The following is a 19,573-nucleotide window of genomic DNA, read 5'->3' as shown; positions in this document are numbered from 1 at the left end:
GGTTTTGTAGTGGTAACTATATTTTTCCCAGATGCAGGTATGGAGACTATCACTAAAAGTGTTTTTATTGTCTTTCCAAAGTGCTATGCAAGATCTCTATCTACCCTGTTATGATGAGGCATAAATGCAATAATATATGTGAAAGGTCACATTGATTGTCACATAAAAATTTAATCAGACAGTTTATTTATCATCTGTTGGGCACTATTCTGGGCATTGTGAATATGTCAATGAGTAAACAAGTATCTCTCTTATTTATCTCAATCTACATTTTAGCATAATAATGTAGATTGTAGTATTAGTAGTTGTGGCATATAATTGTATAGTAGTTGTTATTATCCTCCTTTTATAGAAGGGGAAACTGAGGCACAGAGATGTTCACAGAGTTAAATAGTAGAGCCAATATTCAAACCTAGGATATCTGACTTCATGCTCTCATTTACATAATCAGGCTCAGTAATTGTAACTTTTTAAAAAAGATCTTATTTATTTTTAGAGAGAGGGGAAGGCAGGGACAAACATTGATTGGTTGCCTGTCTCACAATCCAGGCATGAGTCCTGACCAGGAGTCTAACCAACGTCCTTGCCCTTGGCCAGATGATGCCCAACCCACTGAGCCACGCTGGTCAGGACAGTAACTGTAACTTCTCATGCTAGTGTTAATGTAATAAGAATGTTAAGCACAGGGAAGAGTGGTTGAAATTGGTGTATTTGAAATGTAAATTCAGTACTTCATACATAACTAAACTTTTAAGTTACCGAATGCAGCATCTAATTTCTTTATGAATTCTGAAAAATTATATAGTATCAATAATAACTCTCATAATGAGGGGAATGTAAAATGGTGGAAAACATTTTGACCACTTCTTAAAAATTTAAACACACGCCTACCATATGATCCAGCCATTTCACTCCTGTTTGTTCACTCAAGAGAAAGAAAAGCAGTTATCCTTACACAAAAACCTGTACAGGAATGTTTCTAGCAGCTTTCTTTGTAACAGCCAAAATTGGAAACCACTCAAATGTTGAATGAATAAACCAATTGTAATATATCCAAACAACAGAATACTATTAAGCAATAAAAATGAATGGTCTGTTTTATACACACAGCAACATAATTAAAATAAACTCAAATAAGTCTGCTGAGTGAAAGAAGCCAGACAAAAAAAGAATTCATACTGGGTTATTCTGTTTATTCAAAATTATAGAAAATGTAGCCATGGCTGGTGTAGCTCAGTGGATTGACTATGGGCCTGCGAACCAAAGAATTGCTGGCTGATTCAATTCCCAGTCAGGGCACGTGCCTGGGTTGTAGGCCAGGGCCTCAGTAGGAGGCACGTGAGAGGCAACCACACACTGATATTTCTTTCCATCTCTTTCTCCTTCCCATCTCCTCTCTCTAAAGATAAATAAATAAAATGGTTTTTTTTTTAAAAAGAAAGTTCAAATTAATCCATAGTAACAGAAAGCAGATCAGTGGTTGCCTGGAGAAATGAGAGGAAGAGGGCAGTTCAGGGAACAGGAGGGAGCAATTACAAATAATAAACTATTGTATTTTATGCTATTCTAATATGATTATTTTGAACCAGTGGTTTATTGTTAATTTTTCATTATTTTCCCTGGAAGTTTAATAATGTACTATATCTCCCAGAAGTAATAATAAAAGACATTCTTGGGCTCTTTGTAACATTATACACAAAATTATAGAAATTTATTCCTTACCTGTATTTCCTCTTTTCTTTCTTTTTAACTTTTCCAAAATTAACCATATCTTTCAAAATTTCTTGAAGATATAATTTAATGAGTCAAATTATTTTTAAATATAACTTTAATTGTAAGAGGCACATAATCTTATTTTAATATATCCATTGAATTTTTGTTCTGACAGCTAAGAGTTCAAATTAACATTTGGTTTAGACACATATTAAAAGTCCTATTCAGTTATGTCCAAAACTTATTTTACTGTGTTAAATTGATAGTCTGAAAGGCTTGCTGTCTTCTTTTTTTTTTTTTTAGGATTTTATTTATTTATCTTAGAGGGGAAGGGAAGGAGAGAGAGAGAGAAATATCAATGTATGGTTGCCTCTCCTGCATCCCCTGCCGGGAACTGGGAGCTGGCCTGCAACCCAGGCATGTGCCCTGACTGGGAATCAAACTGCGATCAGGTGGTTCGCAGGCCCACGCTCAATTCACTGAGCTACACCAGCCAGGGCCCTTGCTATCTTCTTTTAAATAGTCGTGAACTAGTTTATCACCTGTGATGGGTCTCCCATTTGGTTGGAATAATTCACATTCCATACCTCATGCTAGAACAATTCAGGCTGAACTGAGCTTTTATGCAAGCTATATTCTTTTAAGAAACTGCCGTTTTTCTTGGGAAAAATTCTTTTTTAATATTTGATTGCATTTAGTTAATTTTAAATTACTTTGTGACATGACCTCTTTTAATGTGTTAATAAAAAAGCACGTACACATATGTGGGTTTTCACTCATCATTGTGATATTCCTGCTGTGCTTCTGACTGGCTCATCCCTTTCTTTCTATATTGTCCCTTTGAGGTCATCAAACTTCGGAGCCTTGCGGCAAACCCACCCTCACTCCTAATAATTCCTTCTCCAAGGTAAGTAAAGGCCGCCTTCTTCATGTCCTCCTCCTTTATCCAAATAACCAGTTTATTTGTGTCTGAACCAAACTGATTTTACATTTAAATATTTGCCTTCTTTAGAAACATATATTGATAATAGGAATGTATTTCAGTGAACTAATAGGCCTTTTTCAGTACAGGTCACATCATCAAGGCCCACTCAAGTAATTCCGCTTCATTCGTACATGCTTGGCTTCTAAATAAGCTAATTGCTTAAGTTGACAGTTTTAGTGCTGGGATTTTCTTCATTCACATGCACAATTAATTCTTTTGGCTATTTGAGATACCTGGAAGAGAAGAATGTGATTAAGAGTGAAATTGGTCCTTTGGGTTAATGCTGCCCAGCAGTGACTATTGAATGACAAATCTCTGGGGCAAGTGAAGAAAAACAGTAGTGGCAAAAGAAACAGGCTGACTTGCTTCTTGAGAGACATAGAAATACTTTACCAATAATAAAATGAAAGGGCCTAAATCATTTAAGATCAGCACAGAGAAACTTGGTGGTGCTTTAACAGAACTATTTTTCCCATCACCATTTATGCCCCATACCCCCTTCATCTCTGCCTTCACCCCTTCCCTCCGCAATCACTAATAAAACTACTTTATCACAAACCTAGATTCCACTTTGGGCTCTCTCTTTAAGGCTACATGTATGCCTATTTGTTTGGCTAATATTTTGTTGAATAATTTTCTTTTGGCATGTAAGGTACATTCTAAAATAATCACAGCTGGATCTTCATTTTTTGTGTGAGATTGTTTAATCCCACACACATGCCGTACAGTCTTTTCTGAACCACATTATTTGAATGTCTTCCCATGTAAAATCCATAGCTGAGGCATTACTTAGTAATCTGAAAATCTATCATTCCCACAAAATTTCTGGATATGAACTGAAATGAGTGGAAGAGGAGGAAATGAATTTAGTTTAGTGGCCAGAAGCCCCAAATCCCATGCCTTTCATCTCACTGTGTTACCTCAAGTTTGTGACATGGTTTAGCAATGTCTGAGAAGGCAGTGCAGCAGAAGAGCTGTTAGGCAGAAATGATTGGGACCCAACAATAAAATGTCTTGGTATTTGTATGTTTGTGCATTGAAATACAGCAATACTCTCTGTTCTCTGTTTATCCACAAGGCCTTCATATATATAGCTCAAGCAACTGGATTTTTATGTATTTGGAGTGTTAGTCATGCTGTATAGTGCTTATTTTCTTTTTAAATATCAGCATGTTGTTTAAAGGGAGAAAGGTAGTTTCTATTGAAATTAACATAAAATCCTAGAAACTATGACTTTGTTATTCAGAGCTACAAACACTTTTGGTTGAAGTTAAAATCTTCCAGGAAGTTGCTCAAACAATATTCTGTTCTTGAATACTAATAAATTTCATAGTACAGGTGTACTATGAATTTCTCATAAAGATTGGGATTTCACAATCCAGTGAAACTATTTATGGAGAAATAATTCAGTTGCATCAATCATCTCTACTTTTTATGTTAATAAAAAGTAAAGTCTTCAGAGCACTTTTACTTGCATAAAATTATTGTAATTCTAATTATTTAACTTTGCATTTTTGCTGAGTCATTCTTTTTCAGTAGGCTATTCACCATGACGTGCTTCATAATTTATCCTTTAATTAGAAGGTTGTATTTTATTATTTTTTATTTTGAATAATTATTGTCCTTTATAGTTATGAATCCATTATTATTTTTCTTAAATTGAGGTAAGATTTAGACTTGAAAATCTTTACACCTACTAGTTGATTAGATCTCTGAACTGGAATTTATGACCATGTAACAGCTTCACAAATACTGAAAAGGCTGATTTTTCCCCCTTTCCTTCAACTTCAGACTTTCCTAAAAAGTTCTATGAAAGACAAGTCTCATAAAATAGGACTCAGAAAAGAGCTTTCTGCAGTCAAATAAGTTTAGGAAATACTGTATAATAGATTTCTCTTTTGGAAACTCAGAATTTATATTGGTAAGCATTATAAGAATTCTTAGGACAAAAATATTGAGGTAGTGTTAAATCTAGGGTGTTTAGACATACTTGATGATAGGAAGTTCCATCCCCTTTGCACATTTTATTGCACTGGGATTTTCTAAAAACACTTCTAAGGTTGGGAGATACAGAATGGATTTTGTACTAAGAAAGATGGGGAGAAGGACATTGAGGGGCAATGTACTACTGTCCCTCTCTAATGTTGGAAGTGAATAAAATAGGAAACTAATGCTTTGCTTTGGTTTTTATACTTTAGGTTAATGGGGAAGAAATAATTGAAGTTTTGTACCCTGAAGAAAAACACTCTATTTATCAGATGAAGGCATCAACAAATTTGATTCTGTCCAAAGGTAGTTTTCCAAATCAGTCATCCAGTTTCTCTACATGCCCTAATAATTCAGGTAATAAAGACATATTAGGTATCTCTTTTATTTGCCTTACATATTCCTATAGTTGATTTTTTTTAGATTTTATTTATTTATTTTTAGATTGATAGGAAGGAGGGAGAGAGGGAGAGAAACATCATTGCTTTTTGCAAGCCTTCAACCAGGGACTCAGCCTGCAACCCAGGCATGTGCCCTCACCAGGAATCAAACCAGTGACCTTTTGGTTTTCAGGCCTGTACGCAATCCACTGAACCATAACAGCCAGGACCCCATAGTTGGTTTTAAAAGGAAAGATTGTTGTTCAAAGAAATAAAAGAACAGTGTAAAATTAATTATTGTTAGCTGCATCACTGTACAAATATGCAGGATTCATTCTCATCTCTTAAAATTAAAACTATTTTAAATGATTGCAAAGATAGCTGTTTTGTTTGATAGTGTTTCTTACATATTTTAAAGGAGCAATTTTTAAGCTACCCAATATTTAGACATTTTTTTCTTAGGACATTTGAGCTGCTTATCATTTCCTTAATCTTTGCAACATAATTTGCCTTTCTTTCATGAATTAATAATTTGGGATTAATTTAGGGATATAAGCATCAAATTACTAGTGTCTCATAAAAAGGTCTATCACAGACACTGATTTTGGTTTATTCTTCATAACTTGCTGTGAGTGGTTTTTGTCAGAGCAACCAGAGTAGTTCTGGAACTGAAAATGACTAGGCCCCATTAGTGTGAACTACTTGTCAAATTAAGGCTACTTTTCAACGTGGATGCTTAAAATTTGAAAGACCTGGTATATTCTATTCGAAACATTGTCTTTTTCTTATACCAATATTTTTTAAGTAAACCCCCATGTAAATTACTGTTTTTCAAGAATCTGATGTACAAGAAGATGATATTTATGATGACCCTCAAGAAGCTGAAGTTATCCAGTCTCTGCTGGATGTTGTGGATGAGGAAGCCCAGAATCTTTTAAACCAAAATAATGCAGCAGGAGGTGCCTGTGTTCCAGGTAGATGAGCCAGAAGGAATGAGTTGGTACACTACGGAGCACAAGAAGCCCTCTAGGGAACATTTTAACTCCTCTTGGCTTCTTATTTCTCTCCCAGGTGCACCAAAAACCAACGGAAAGTTTCCTGAAGAGAAAGCAGAAGATACAGATTGTGATGGGTCACCTTTACCTGAAGATTTTACAGAGGTAAGGATAATACCTAGGTAAATAAATACTGTAAGACCCTACATCTTGGTAGAATTATCCTCTTACTTTAAAACTTGCTTTCTCTGCTGACACCTTGCCTCTCCCTATCTCCTGATTTCCCTTTTCGACGTGAAATAAAGATAATATACTGATGGTTGCTCGGTAACTTCAGTAAGAATTAGAAATTATGTCATTTACTTATTTTGGAGGAAAAACTTGCCCTTATTAAATCTTTTAACTTTGGGGGGGGGTGTGAAATTTTCCATTCAAGAAAAAAAGTATTAAAAAACATAATTTTTTTGGTATGTCATTATTTTTACATCAAATAAAAATTGAGAATTCCAGGATCCCATTCCAGTTAATATTAATGTAGGTACCTAGGTAGAAAACTTGGTTTTGATCTTTGAATGTTGCCTCCTGCCCCTCAATGGATCCTTGGTCTTAATTGCCATGGGAACATCTAATTCTTCCAATTACACCATGGCTTTTGTTATGATTACTTTGAGGTTTCAGTTGAGACATGTTTAAAAAAGCTGGACAGGTGACTTGTTCATAATACATTGGAATAGTTGGGTCCAAACTTGTAAGAATAAATTGTATAAGAATTGGTGCTCAATACATATTATTAAAAATTTGTTGGAATTTTAAAAAAATGAATTGATATCATCTGAGATTATTGCCTATTTTCCTGAAACATTATATTTAGGGTAAAAATGAAGGTTAATTGCATTTGTAACATTTAAGAATTGTCCTATCCCAGTGAAACAATCATTTCTTCCGTTTCCTCAAATCAGAGAAAGAGAGAGAGAAGCAGTTTTCGAAAACACGTGATAGACTTTTCAACCTCTCACGTAAGACTTTAAGACCAGATTTTCAGGGACATTGACCTGAGAAAAAGCGTGGTATAGTAGGTAAATTGCATGTAAAGTTGCTCAAACTAGGCATCATTCTATTTATGTGAATCTGATCTTGCTCAATATTCTAGGATAATTTCCCTTCTTATTCTTCTTACTCTTCCTACTGAACATCTTTGGAATTGTCAAAAGTAAGTCAGTTTGGATTCTTACAATAGTTACCATACATGTACCCATACACAATCTCATACACATATGATTAGGTTCATTAAACACTTATAAATAATTAATGTGTGTAAGTACAGGGAAGCTTGTACCTGTTGAGTGTGTATTTCTTAGTATGGAAAAAAATGATTACTAAATATTGGATATCTCAAAATGTATCATACTTTAGTGATTTTAGTTGAGATGTTATTTCATACTATAAGAATATTAATTATTATAGCAGCAAACCCTTTTCAGAAAATAGGTTTCTGAATATTTTTAATTATACTAACTTTAATTATATTTTCCTAATATTAAAAGTATCCCTTCGAATGTATATGCTGAAGCCTCTTTTAACTAAGAGAACAAATAAAAATCTTTAATCCCCATTTCAAAAATGTTATATTCAGTCTTTTCCTTTAAAAAAAGCTTGTCAACATAATATAGATTCTCATTTATAATGTGCTATAGTAACAAGTTTATATCAGAAAATTTCATTCAAGTTGCTTCTTCTTAAATTTTTTTTAAGATTTCTTTATCTTTAGAGGGGAAGGGAAGGAAAGAGGGGGAGAAATATCAGTGTACGATTGCCTCTTGTGCGTCCCCTGCTGGGAACTGGCCTGCAACCCAGGCGTGTGCCCTGACTGGGAATCGAACCACGATCCTTTAGTTCACAGGCCCACACTCAGTCCACTGAGCTACACCAGCCAGAGCTCAAGTTGCTTTTTTATTTTAATATGAAAATATTATATTATTGTAAAAATATTTCAAATAAAATCATCTAAAAGTACATGTTTTCTTCTTTTACCCACTCCTCATCTTCATGTGAGGTAGCTATTAGTAAAATTTTGGGTTTTACCCATCCATTATGCATATGAAAACATAGATATTTATAAACATGAGATTTTTTAAAATAGAAATTGTAATATATAGTTCTAAATTTGGTTCTCACTTTACAATTATCCTCCTCTTTCCACATGAGTACATAAAAATTTGCTTCATAACCATGGCCTGGCAGCTTGGTTGGAATGTCAGCCCATGGACTCAAGGGTCGTGGTTCAATTCCCTGTCAGAACGCATGCCTAGGTTGAGGGTTTGATCCTCTTTTGGGGTGCATAAGGGAGGCAGTTGACCAATGTTTCTCTCTCACACTGATGTTTGTTTCTCTCATCAATAAAAACATATCCTCAGGTGAGGATTTTTAAAAATCCTCTTTCTTCATATTTCTTTTAAAAAAAAGTCTGCCTCTTAATTTCTAATGCCTTCCCAGTATTCTGTTGCACAGATATATCTTTATTAAATTAGCTCTTAATGATTTTAAATGTATTGTATAAACAGCACTATGACAAAGATTCTTATTTATATGTAAACTCTCAGGATTCACAAGACCAAATTATTTTACAAAATTTAAATTACTTATATGCTGTGACAGTTTTTCCACAGACCCCACCATTTCCTACTTTCCAACCTTTGTCATCACCATCGACCCCAGCCCTGGCATCTTGAAGGTTTTATTCTTTGTCTAGTTTCTCCAGGCATTTGGGTTTGAAGTCCATCCTATTCTGCTTGGACTATATGACTAAATACCATAAATTGGGTGGCTTACAAAACAGAAACTTATTTTCTCACAGTCTGGATGCTGGAAATACAAGATCAAGGTGCCAGTAGGGTTGGTGTCTCTTGAGCCCTCTCTCCTTTGCTTGGAGACAGCCGCCTTCTCTCCATGACCTCACATGGCCTTTGCTGTGTTTGTGTGCTTCTGGTGTCCCTTCTGCTGAAACACGTCCCTTTGGCTTAGAGCACCATTTAGCCTTGTTAACTCCATAAAGGCACTATCTCCACATATGGTCACATTGGGGGTTAGGTCTTTGGCCTATGGAATTGGGGGGGCACATTTCAGTCCATAACACAGACTTTGCCTTAACCAGTTATAAAATATAATTTTGAAGGGGGAAATGGGACAACTGTAATAGCATAATCAATAAAATGTATTTTAAAAAAGAAAATTTTATTCAAAACAGTTACAAAACAAATTAAAGCTCTAGGCATAAATTCAACAAAAGTGTGCATGATCTGTATTAGGAAAACTTTAAAACTCCACAAAGAAGCATAAAAGAAGTATTAAAGAAAATTAGTCCTTGTTCTTTGATAGAAAAACCCAAAATTTAAATTCTTTCTAGATTCACCCATTAATTAAATATGATCCCATAAAGTATTTTGAATTTTTTTTCATTAGAGGCAGGGATGGCTTGTTAAAATGATTCTAAAGTTCACATGAAAGAAGTGGGAAGTAAAACTATCCAGGGCAAATCTAAAACTTAAGTTTTGTGGAGAGAGCATAGTCCTTCCAGTTACTTGGAAATGTTATATAAATCATCCTGCCATCAAAGTACAGGGAGATCCCACAGATTTGTGCCTTGAGAATTCAAGATGTTTAACACCAAATATTTTGGGCCAGTCCATCCTTAAAAATAATAAATTAGAACTCACATAAATGGGACTTCTGCTTTAGAAGAAATTTTAACTACTGGTAAGCAAACAAAGCAAGGAAACAAATTCAGGAAAGGAGAAAACAAAGTGCTGAAATAAATCATGATGAGATTCCATTTGTATCAAACTCTAAATTATTAAAATCACTACAGAAATTATCCTCAGAACCAGACAAAAAAAAGACAAATACAACTAATCTTCATAGTTGAAAGGAAGACTGTGCCAATATTCTGAAGAAGTGTGCTGTTTCATCTTCTATGTCTACAGTATTGCCTACATTTGAGTAGTTTTAATAGTTCTTAGAACTTATGAAAATATTCAGATTTTATAAGTGTGCCACTTTAGGATTGCCCTGAATGAATTGTAGATTATATACTAAATTGCTTCTTAACAGTATATTCTGCAACCCTGAAAGTTTATCAGGTGCCAAAAGTTAAGCTGCTAACCATTAGTATTATAAAGAGTATAGATTTAATTTACCATCCAGGAAATTAAATCCTTGCAGGTAGGGTATTACATGGTATCCTGAAAGCTAAGTCTTTAGAGATAGGCGGGGATAAGTTCATGAGGTGACTTACAGGTCATGCCAAGGAATTTCGTTTTTCCACATCTCTTGGCAGATGTCTTTCCTGAGACAGGGAGAAGAAGCACTTTGCCCTGAAGCCAGGAGAGCTAGAATGAAGAGAAGAAAAACATACCCACCAAAGACATGACATCATTGTGCTGAAATTCATCAATACACTTCTAGTTAGTCTAAAACATGCTTTTAATTTTTTTTTTAATATCAATGTATTGTTGCCTCTCGTGCGTCCCCTGCTGGGAACTGGCCTGCAACCCAGGCATGTGCCCTGACTGGGAATCGAACTGTGATCGTCTGGTTCGCAGGCCCATGCTCAGTCCACTGAGCTACACCAGCCAGGGCAACATGCTTTTAATTTTTTAACCAAAAATCAAAACTAAACTGTCCTGGCTTCCCATCAGCTATAAGATAATCATGCTTGATGCAGGGTTTAGGCAAGGCTGGCTTCCTGGGTGTCCAAGCAGCGCAGTCACACAGAGCCCTGTGCTTCGAAGAACTCCACAGTAATTTAAAAAATAATGCTATGCCATCACCATCTTCAAATTCTTAATAATTTTTCACGAGAGATATCATTTGGCACTGGGCACCATAAATAATGTAGCTCTCCTGGATCTAGGAGATATCGCCTCTCCTCTTTAAGTTGCTGGATTATAAAGTAACCTTCAAATGGGTTGGTTGTAATAAAAATCTTAAATCTTTTTTAAGTATAATTTATTGATAATGCTATTACAGTTGTCCCAAATTTTTCCCTCTTTGCCCCTCTCCCTTCAGTTCATGTTCATAGGTTATGCGTGTTTAAGTTCTTTGGCTTCTCCATTTCCTGTGCTGTTCCTAACTTCCCACTGTCTGTTTTGTGCTTCTTATGCTTCTTAATGAACCATTAAAACCATTTATGCTTCTTAATCCCTGCACCATAACCCCATTCTCTCCTTCCCCCTTTCCAGCTGATAACCCTCCAGATGATGTTCATATCTTTGATTCCATTCCTGTTCTGGTTGTTTGCTTGGGGTTTTTTTTCTTTTTTTTTTTCTTTTTTTTTTACTCCCCAGTATCAGTGTATTTAATTGGTCTTTATCTCACCACCTTAATTGTCAATAATAGCACCTAACTCTTATAAAAGGCTTTATACTTTTCAAAACCATTGCACACATAGTTGATTCTTAGACCAGGATTACAATGGAGAATGAGAAATTCAAATGACTTTACTTGGGAAAAAATTTGAACCCATACACAAATGATCAACTTTTAGAAACAGGTAAGGTCTAAGAAGCTTCCTTTTAATTGTCAGTGGATAAAAACAAATTTTTTTCTTAGTAGTTCTGCATTTCACTCAAATGAATTGAAATTTATATCAGAATAACTTAATTATAGGTACTTTTAAACTCTACGAAGTCTGTAACTGAAGGGTCTTATTAAAGGCTTTTGATGCTTTTATTAACTCAGACAACCTCCTGTGTCTCGGGCATAAGTATGTGTGGGCATACAGCGGTAAACAGACGTGATTTCTGCCCTCATGGAGCTTACAGTCTAATGGAGGTAGAGACGGAATGATCAAAGAAACAAACACAGAATTATAAGTTGTGGTAAGGTCTATGAAGTTGGGTTGTTTTTTTTTTCTTAAGTGCTACCAAAGAGAGCAAGGAGACCTACCCCAGACAGCGTGCTTAGGGAACAGTCTCAGAAGGCACAGACACTTACGTAGAATAAAGAAAGAGTACCTTCCATAGGAAGAGCTTTGTGGTGAGAGGAGATGAGTGAGTTTGAAGAACTAAAAGAAAGACCTGTGGGTTTGAAGCCTAGTGAGAGGAAGAGGGAAAAGTACAACCAGATTGAATGGCAGAGGTAGACAGGGTCCAAATAACTCAGGGTCTTGAAATCAATTTTTACTTCATTATGATAATTTGTCCTGATAAAGATCGAATGTAAGATGTCTTACCCATGTAAGAATGCAACATCTTCCACTTGAATCAGACTGCTCCTTTAGTGTTGGGGTCTCAGAGACACCATACTCACTTATAGTACAAACTGACCGGCCAGCACCCACTATAAGGAGGCCCCGCCCTACTGACAAAAGGGCAGGACAATTTAACACTTTGGAAATTACCACGATATTTCTGGAGAGCCCATTTTTCAGATTTTAAAATTGAAGTAGTATAAAAACATACACCAAATGTGCATATCTCAATAATCATTAGATTTTCATCTTGCTTTCTCCTTACTGCTATTCCATTAATATCCCTTATAGTAGACATGAAAGGCCAAAATGGGTGTGAAGGTGAATAAGTGGAACTTCCAGCAAAATCTCTTGGGCCACTGGGAATGCCTCAGCAGTTTGGCATGTATTAATTGAATGTCACATGTGACTTTGTAATATGAAGATGAACAATAACAGTACATATAGGAAATAATTAATAGGAAAAAATTTGAACATAAAGAGATTATTATAATTTTTTTTATTTTTACAATGGACTAATTTATTTTATTTCTCTTTAATGTAGTCTACCAAAATGAATGGCTGTGAAGAATATTGTGAAGAAAAAGTAAAAACTGAAAGGTAAGAAAAATAATTAAGTATTTATAATAATTCCATTCTTTTTTTTAGAAGTGCCCTAAAGATTTTCTTCTAGATATTGATTTTAAAAATAAGTTATTTTCTAACAAAATGAGAATTGTTGCATAAATTATGGAACTATGGCTGAATATGAAGAATGTTTTAAAAATACTGTTACAAGGAGATTCTAGTGACATGTGACAATGTTATAATATTGCTTCAAAAAAGTATTATTCTTTTGAGCATGTGGAAAAATGGAAAAAAGGTTTAAGAGGAAATGTACCAATAGTGATGATATTGATCATCTTTTCTGGTAGGATTATATATAACTTGTTTTTCTTTTTCTACATTTCTCTATACTTTATAAATTTGTTTCTTTAATAAGAAAATGAAACCTAAGAAGAATCATTTAAAAACTTCACTAATTTTTTTTCTTTTTGAAAAAAATTTCTAATATAAAAAAACACTTTTTGTAATACTAAATGATGGGTCAAGGAAAGTTATATATGAAGGGTGACCCCCCCAAAACAACTTATTTATAAAAATTGTGTACTTATTCTTACATGTTTAAATTTCAGTCACCTACAAAGTACTCTCCATTTGATGTAATATACCTATCGAGATTTTTTTCCACTGCTCAAAAACAGTTTTTGAACTCATCAATTTTGATGCCTTTTAGTGTTTCTGCCATGTTTTGTTTCACCTCTTTCTCATCAGCAAAATGTTTCTCTTTGAGGACCTTTTTTATCCAGTCACTTGAGGCAGGATCCAGGTGTATAGGGAGCGTGGGGCACAGAACGTGCCTATTTTTGGTCAAAAACTATTGAACACTCAGCACAGTGTGGGCAGGTATGCTCATAAATCACCCATCGTGAAATGGTCAAAGGCGTTGAAAGAGTCTTCAAAAAAATTCACTGACGCTCTGCCTGGATTCACTGAAATTCACTGAAAAAATTCAATGCAGCTTCTCACAACAACGCCAGCTGGTACACTGACACAGATGGGTTCCTATAACTCTGACCTAGTAGGGGAAGCCTGTGCTACAAGGGGCCCACCCTCCAGAAGATAATTCCAGTTTTTAGGCAGGGTTACCCCCTCTTTTTTAGTTTTGCAGGAGGCAACAGCCAGAGAGCCACATTGAGCATGTTTTGCAACCAGTATGAGAATGGTGTCACCATTTGAAGCCTCGGGGCAGGATTCATCAATAAATTGAATATGCAATGGAAGCTGTTGCACAAGGTTCATCCACAGTTGATCTGAAATCAAAAACCCATGCAGTGAAGAGTATAGTCAGAGCTTGCAGCTCATTAGTAAAAAATTCTCCATGTTGACAACCTTATTGGTACCTCAACTGTGGGACTTACTGCTGATGCTAGACTATTACATATTTTATGCTCCAGGAGCATTTGGACTCCACATTTGTATTTGACAGACCTCTTCCTGTGTCTCAACTTGTATGTCTAATTGGAAGCAAGACCCAGATACCAACATAAACAAATGGCCAAAGACCATGTGGTATTCAGCTGCTTATTGTTGGTTATGATGATACGGGTCCTCATATTTTCCAAACCTGTCCATCTGTTAACTATTTTGACCACAGAGCAATATCCATTGGAGCCCTACTTGGAGACATATGTTTGAGTTTATGGAGTGCAATTTGAATGAACTGGTTAAGCATTCTGCTTTCTTTAAGAGAGACACTTCCTGCAGAACAGAACTTAACTATAAAGAATGTTTCCATTGGAACTGAGTATACAATTGATGATGATGATGATGTGTCTCCATTCCTGGAAGGTCTTGAAGAAAGACCACAGAAAAAGGCACAGCCTGCCCAATCTGCTGATGAACCTGCAGAAAAGGCTGGTGAACCAGTGGAGCACTAAGTGATAATACCCTGTCTCTGTGTATTATCAAAATATGTGAGGATGCAGGAACATGTACTGATGACAGTAATCTCTACTTTGAACCAAAATATGCGGTAGTGGAATAGTGTGTTTTAGGAATCAGTCCATATATGAGTTTGTGAGTTTTTTCCAAGCAACTTGACTGAAACCATACAATGGGATGCATTTTCCCTTGAGAGGGTCTATATAATCATTTTCTAGAAAGTATAGTTATCTGTACTAATGTTTTTATATGAAGAACATAGTGCCTTTGTGGTTTTAAAGACAACTGCAAAATAAAATTGTTTCTTCCACTAAAAAGAAGGAAAATTGAATATACTGTTGGCCCACAGAGTGGTTATGCACAAATTTTGCTTCATATCAGATGCCATCCAAGCAGCCAAAGGGAGCTATTTGCATTTTCCTAGAAAAGCAAACTAACAGTAAATTTGTTGCTATGTGAAGTTAGACAAGGTAGTGCGTGTTAATGTAGAAATGCGTATAGTTTTATACTTAAAACAATAGCAGATGTCTGAGGCAGCCACCAATAATTATAGAGATACCAGCTGTACCTGTTGGGCAAAAGAAGGGGAGAGGAAGGAGTAAAGGTAAATTGGAAACACTATTAACATAAATTTTAATTGCATGTTACTAATTCTTGGATATACTTTTTCAGCATATCTGATATCATGAAGGGTCTCATTGTTACAATAATATTATTTCTTTCTTAATGCATACTGTAAAATAATAGTGCATCTTACAGTGATGGGTGTCATAAATTCAAAGAACTGTGGTACATACTGTTAAATCTAGCAACTTTTTCCTAAGAATTGGTCCCACTACCATAAGTGTGCAAAGACATTTCCATAAGACTATTCTTTGCAACATTGTTTATAGTAGTGAAAAACTATAATAGATGCAAAATAAATTAGGGTGTACTCCACAGCAAAATACTAAGGAGTTGTTCAAAAAGATGAGAAAGAAGAGAATGCCTGGTGGAAAGATCTCCAAAATATATCCTTGAAGACAAGATATACTTAGTAGAAGGCAAAACAACCTCATGAATGCAGAACTTGCAAATTAAATTTTAATTGTGACCCACAGTTAGCAGAAGCAGAGGAAAACACCCACCCTAAAAGCAGCATAATTGCCCTGTTTTGACATTTTGGGAACATTGGACAAATGTCATCTCAGCACAGTACTAAACATTACTCTTCTACCTAGTTTTGTCTTTTCTAGCCACCTATATGACCAGGAGCGCAGCATTGGCTATGCACCCCTAGAACAGTGAGAACTTGTACTGAGTTTTAGTACATTAAGTGAGTGCTCAGATACAGGATTGTCTTTCTAGCTCCCAATTATAGCAAAAGAATAATATACATTAATAGGAACTTCTCTAAGTAAATTAATGTGCATTTGTTACAAAAAAAGAGAGCTATATTGACACAGTTGTGATCAGTTACCCAGGTTGAAGGGTGGACAAATGACCCATCAGCTATCCCCAAGAGGACTCCTATGGTCTGAGGTTCAGAGACCTGGGATTTGTTTGACAATAAATTTTAAGAATTGTGGGTTTGGACCCTGACTGCCTTGCTGAGTTGGTTGAGCATCATCTCATCTCACAAACCAAAAGCTTGCCGGTTCGATTCCCGGACAGGGTACATGCCTGGGTTTTGGCCCCGTCCCCAGTTGGAACACGTGCAAGACACAACCAACCAATGTTTCCCTCACACGTTCATACTTCTCTTCCTCTTTCTGCCTCCCTACCCCACTCTCTAAAAATAAATAAATAACATCTTTTTTAAGAAAAGAATTTTAGACTTGGATTTTTTAATCAGATAATCTATTTTTAAAAAAACATAATTATAGAGAAAATAAGTGGTTCTAGGACATAATATTTATATTTATGTTGCACAAAACTAAAGAAAATTTTACAGTTGTGTTTCATTTTCATAGATTAACTCAAAACTCACAGGAAAGGAGGACGGATGGTGATGAAATGACATGGGAAAGTGATGAATCACCAATAGTAACAACAAACCATGAAGATTCCCATAAAGGCAAGAAGTTTATTAGCAATTTTTTTTTTCAAGAAAACAGTGGGTAGAAAAAAGAAGGGTCTGAAAATTATATAAATTTCAGAATAAATGGATATGTTATTTCACCAAATGTACACACTATTTGGTTCTGCACATAAAGTTAAATCACATAACAGGCAAGCGTCAACATTCATTTCCATAATCAGAAGTTTGCACAGCTGTAGATTAGACTTTTCAGTGGCTTGGTGTAAAGTGAGTAAATACCAGTTTAAATAGAAACGGTTCTGGCATTCTGGAATGAAAAGTTAAGGAGCACATTTTATTTATAGTAAAATAGGTAGAATAGCTCAAAGATATGAATTTATTACCTTTGAATCCTGACCTCATTTTTTAAGAGCTGGAGTCACTTGCTCTGTTCTTCTTATCACGACCTCTCTCATTTTATAACTGAGCCAGGAGAGAAATGGAGTTCTTATCCAGAGTTTCATCTCTCTTTTTCAGTCTAAGGAAATGTTATACCAAGGCAAAGAAAGAGCATGGTTTTGTACCTTGAAGTCTTGATTAAAAGGAATTAAAGAAGTAGCATGAATACTTTTTGGATGTAGGTAGACAGCGGTAAGGGACAGTGCAGGCCCCTCCTCTCGCCCAGGCTCTGTTGCCCTGTCCCTGTGGCATCCACCCTCAGCTCTGTAAACGTTTACGGTGCTTCAAGTGAGTGAATTTTGTCCTAAAAACTAGCCTTTGCCCCACCCAGATGCTAAGCTTCTTGAAGTATCTTGTACAGCTTTGTATCGCCCACAGTGTCTAACCTTGCTATTGCCTGTGTAGTTGGCTGTGTCATCAAAATACTTTAATCAACTGATTAACAAATGAAAGCTACACTTGTGCAGAATATAGCAAACTCTCTCTCTCGTATTTTTTTTCTGGGTAATAGTTGCCTTCTGTTATGAGCAGGTACTAAATTAGGCACATCTATTCTGAGACACTGATATCACCTGTTGGATAAATTCCTGAAGACGGCAAGGGCTTCACTTACCTGAGAAAACTATCAAATACCAGAGATACCAGCACTGAGTACCAGGAGCAGGCAGATGAGAGGGAGACCAGTGTTTCTAGTGTTTTGCCCGTTGTAAGGAATTTCTGAGGCACTTCCCTCCCTCTTTTCCCGAGGTGTTTGGAAACTCATTTAAATGCAAAGTGATAGTAGGACTAGATGCATTTTCGTCAAGAAAACAGTGCCACTGGAGCCTTAAGAATTTCTCAACAGTTAATGAGGTGTTTCCTTGAAAACTGAGTACAGGGGCCTTGCTGTGGCCAACATTTTCCTGTGTTGATTGTACTTATCTGCCTATTAATTCTAGTGCCTTGTTAATTCTAAAGACTCTTTCGCTCTTGTAAAAAGAGATGAGGTGAGAATAGACTAAATTTAGTTCCCTTACTGGGCAAATCAGTCCTGGGGGGATTTTTGTTTTAATTAACTGCTGTCTTCTTGTTAGGCCATCCCTTTCTGACAGATGAGGAACTCGCTGCACTTCCCATTGTCAAAGTGCTGCCCTCTGGTAAATACACTGGCACCAAGTTGAAATCAGTCATTCGAATGCTGCGGGGTTTGCTGGATCAAGGAATTCCTTCTAAGGAGCTGGAGGTCAGTAGCTTCTGCCAATGGTGTTTTTCTCTCAAACAAAATTTTAGAAGTTAGAAGAAATTTTGAAAATGTCTGTTACTTTACAACTTTATAACTCAACTTCCAACTGTAGAAGCACCATCTCACCATATCTAACAGTAAATTATTATTTTTTAATTAGGATCCTAATAAATAGTATTGACTTAAAGGGATGTCTTTAGCCACCATGGAGCTTGATCATTCTCCTTGAAGATTATTCTCCCTGCTTCTTATTTAGGGATAAAGTGTTTTGTTTTTTAAGTCAAGTATCAATTCCAACCATCTGTTGAACTTCATACTCAACACACTGTGGATGTGGTTCATCATTAGCCACAGTTTCTAATTTAACCCAGCTGTAAGAATATACTGTTCCTGTCAATTTTGCAAAAGTGATTTTTTTTAAGATCTTAAGTTTAAATGTTAGCTTCCATCACAACCTTTGGTAAAGTAAATCTTTTATTTTTTCTGTCATAGCAGCTTCTTGATTTCTTCAAAGCATACATCTCAATATGTGCCTATTTACTTCTTTACTGCCTTTTCCTCCCAATAGAATATAAGCTCCAGGAGGGCCAGAATCATATCTTTTTTTCTCACAGCTGTATTGCCAACACTTATTACAGTGCCTTGCAGATAGTAGGCATTTTCGGTATACATTTGTTGAATGTGTGGATGAATGGGTAGATGGAATGAAAAGTGAAAAATAGTTGAACATAGAACATAATAGAACATAATACTGCCTAACTACAGCTCTACCACATGGAATATTCTATGACCCCACAGACAATATTGTCAAGAAATCTTGCTCCAGCTTATTATTTTAAGCCAAAGTTGGTTCTGTGAGTAGAGTCTTTTTCTAAATTCTAATTATAGACATCTGAACTAAAAATTAAGGTACAGAGATTGGAATGATGCAACCACACAGCAGGGACACCGGCAGCCACCAGAGGTGGGAGAGCTGGGGGTCCATGTGTCTCCTGCATCCTCTGGAAAGACTGGCCCTGGTCCCACCATGAATTCAGCCCAAGGAAGCTGACCACGGTCTTCTGCCTTCCCAGACAGCCAGAGAATAAATTTCTGTTGTTTTA

At 35.9% G+C, this 19,573-nt stretch overlaps 1 protein-coding gene and 1 pseudogene across 12 annotated transcripts in view; both read left to right on the top strand.

Annotated features, from left to right (window-relative positions):
• Positions 1 to 19,573, top strand: part of PTPN13 (protein tyrosine phosphatase non-receptor type 13) — a 217,638-nt gene that overhangs the window by 185,218 nt on the left and 12,847 nt on the right. For 6 of the 12 annotated variants that reach the window (XM_037030662.1, XM_037030667.1, XM_037030655.1 and 3 more), the window contains 7 exons: positions 2,559 to 2,620; positions 4,897 to 5,041; positions 5,901 to 6,038; positions 6,136 to 6,224; positions 12,851 to 12,906; positions 16,743 to 16,846; positions 18,322 to 18,470. In XM_037030662.1, the coding sequence (XP_036886557.1) occupies positions 2,559 to 2,620; positions 4,897 to 5,041; positions 5,901 to 6,038; positions 6,136 to 6,224; positions 12,851 to 12,906; positions 16,743 to 16,846; positions 18,322 to 18,470 (743 nt within the window). Of the gene's footprint in view, positions 1 to 2,558; positions 2,621 to 4,896; positions 5,042 to 5,900; positions 6,039 to 6,135; positions 6,225 to 7,209; positions 7,270 to 12,850; positions 12,907 to 13,968; positions 13,979 to 16,742; positions 16,847 to 18,321; positions 18,471 to 19,573 lie in introns of those variants that run through there. The other 6 variants (XM_037030673.1, XM_037030632.1, XM_037030625.1 and 3 more) reach the window with 4 other exon arrangements.
• Positions 13,981 to 14,789, top strand: LOC118976277 (proteasome subunit alpha type-1-like; annotated as a pseudogene).

This window comes from Sturnira hondurensis, unplaced genomic scaffold (genome assembly GCF_014824575.4).
Source record: "Sturnira hondurensis isolate 20B ecotype Veracruz unplaced genomic scaffold, ASM1482457v3 Scaffold0001721, whole genome shotgun sequence".
Classification (NCBI taxonomy): domain Eukaryota; kingdom Metazoa; phylum Chordata; class Mammalia; order Chiroptera; family Phyllostomidae; genus Sturnira; species Sturnira hondurensis.
Note: the sequence above shows the minus strand (reverse complement) of the source record. Positions and strands in the feature narration are given on the sequence as shown.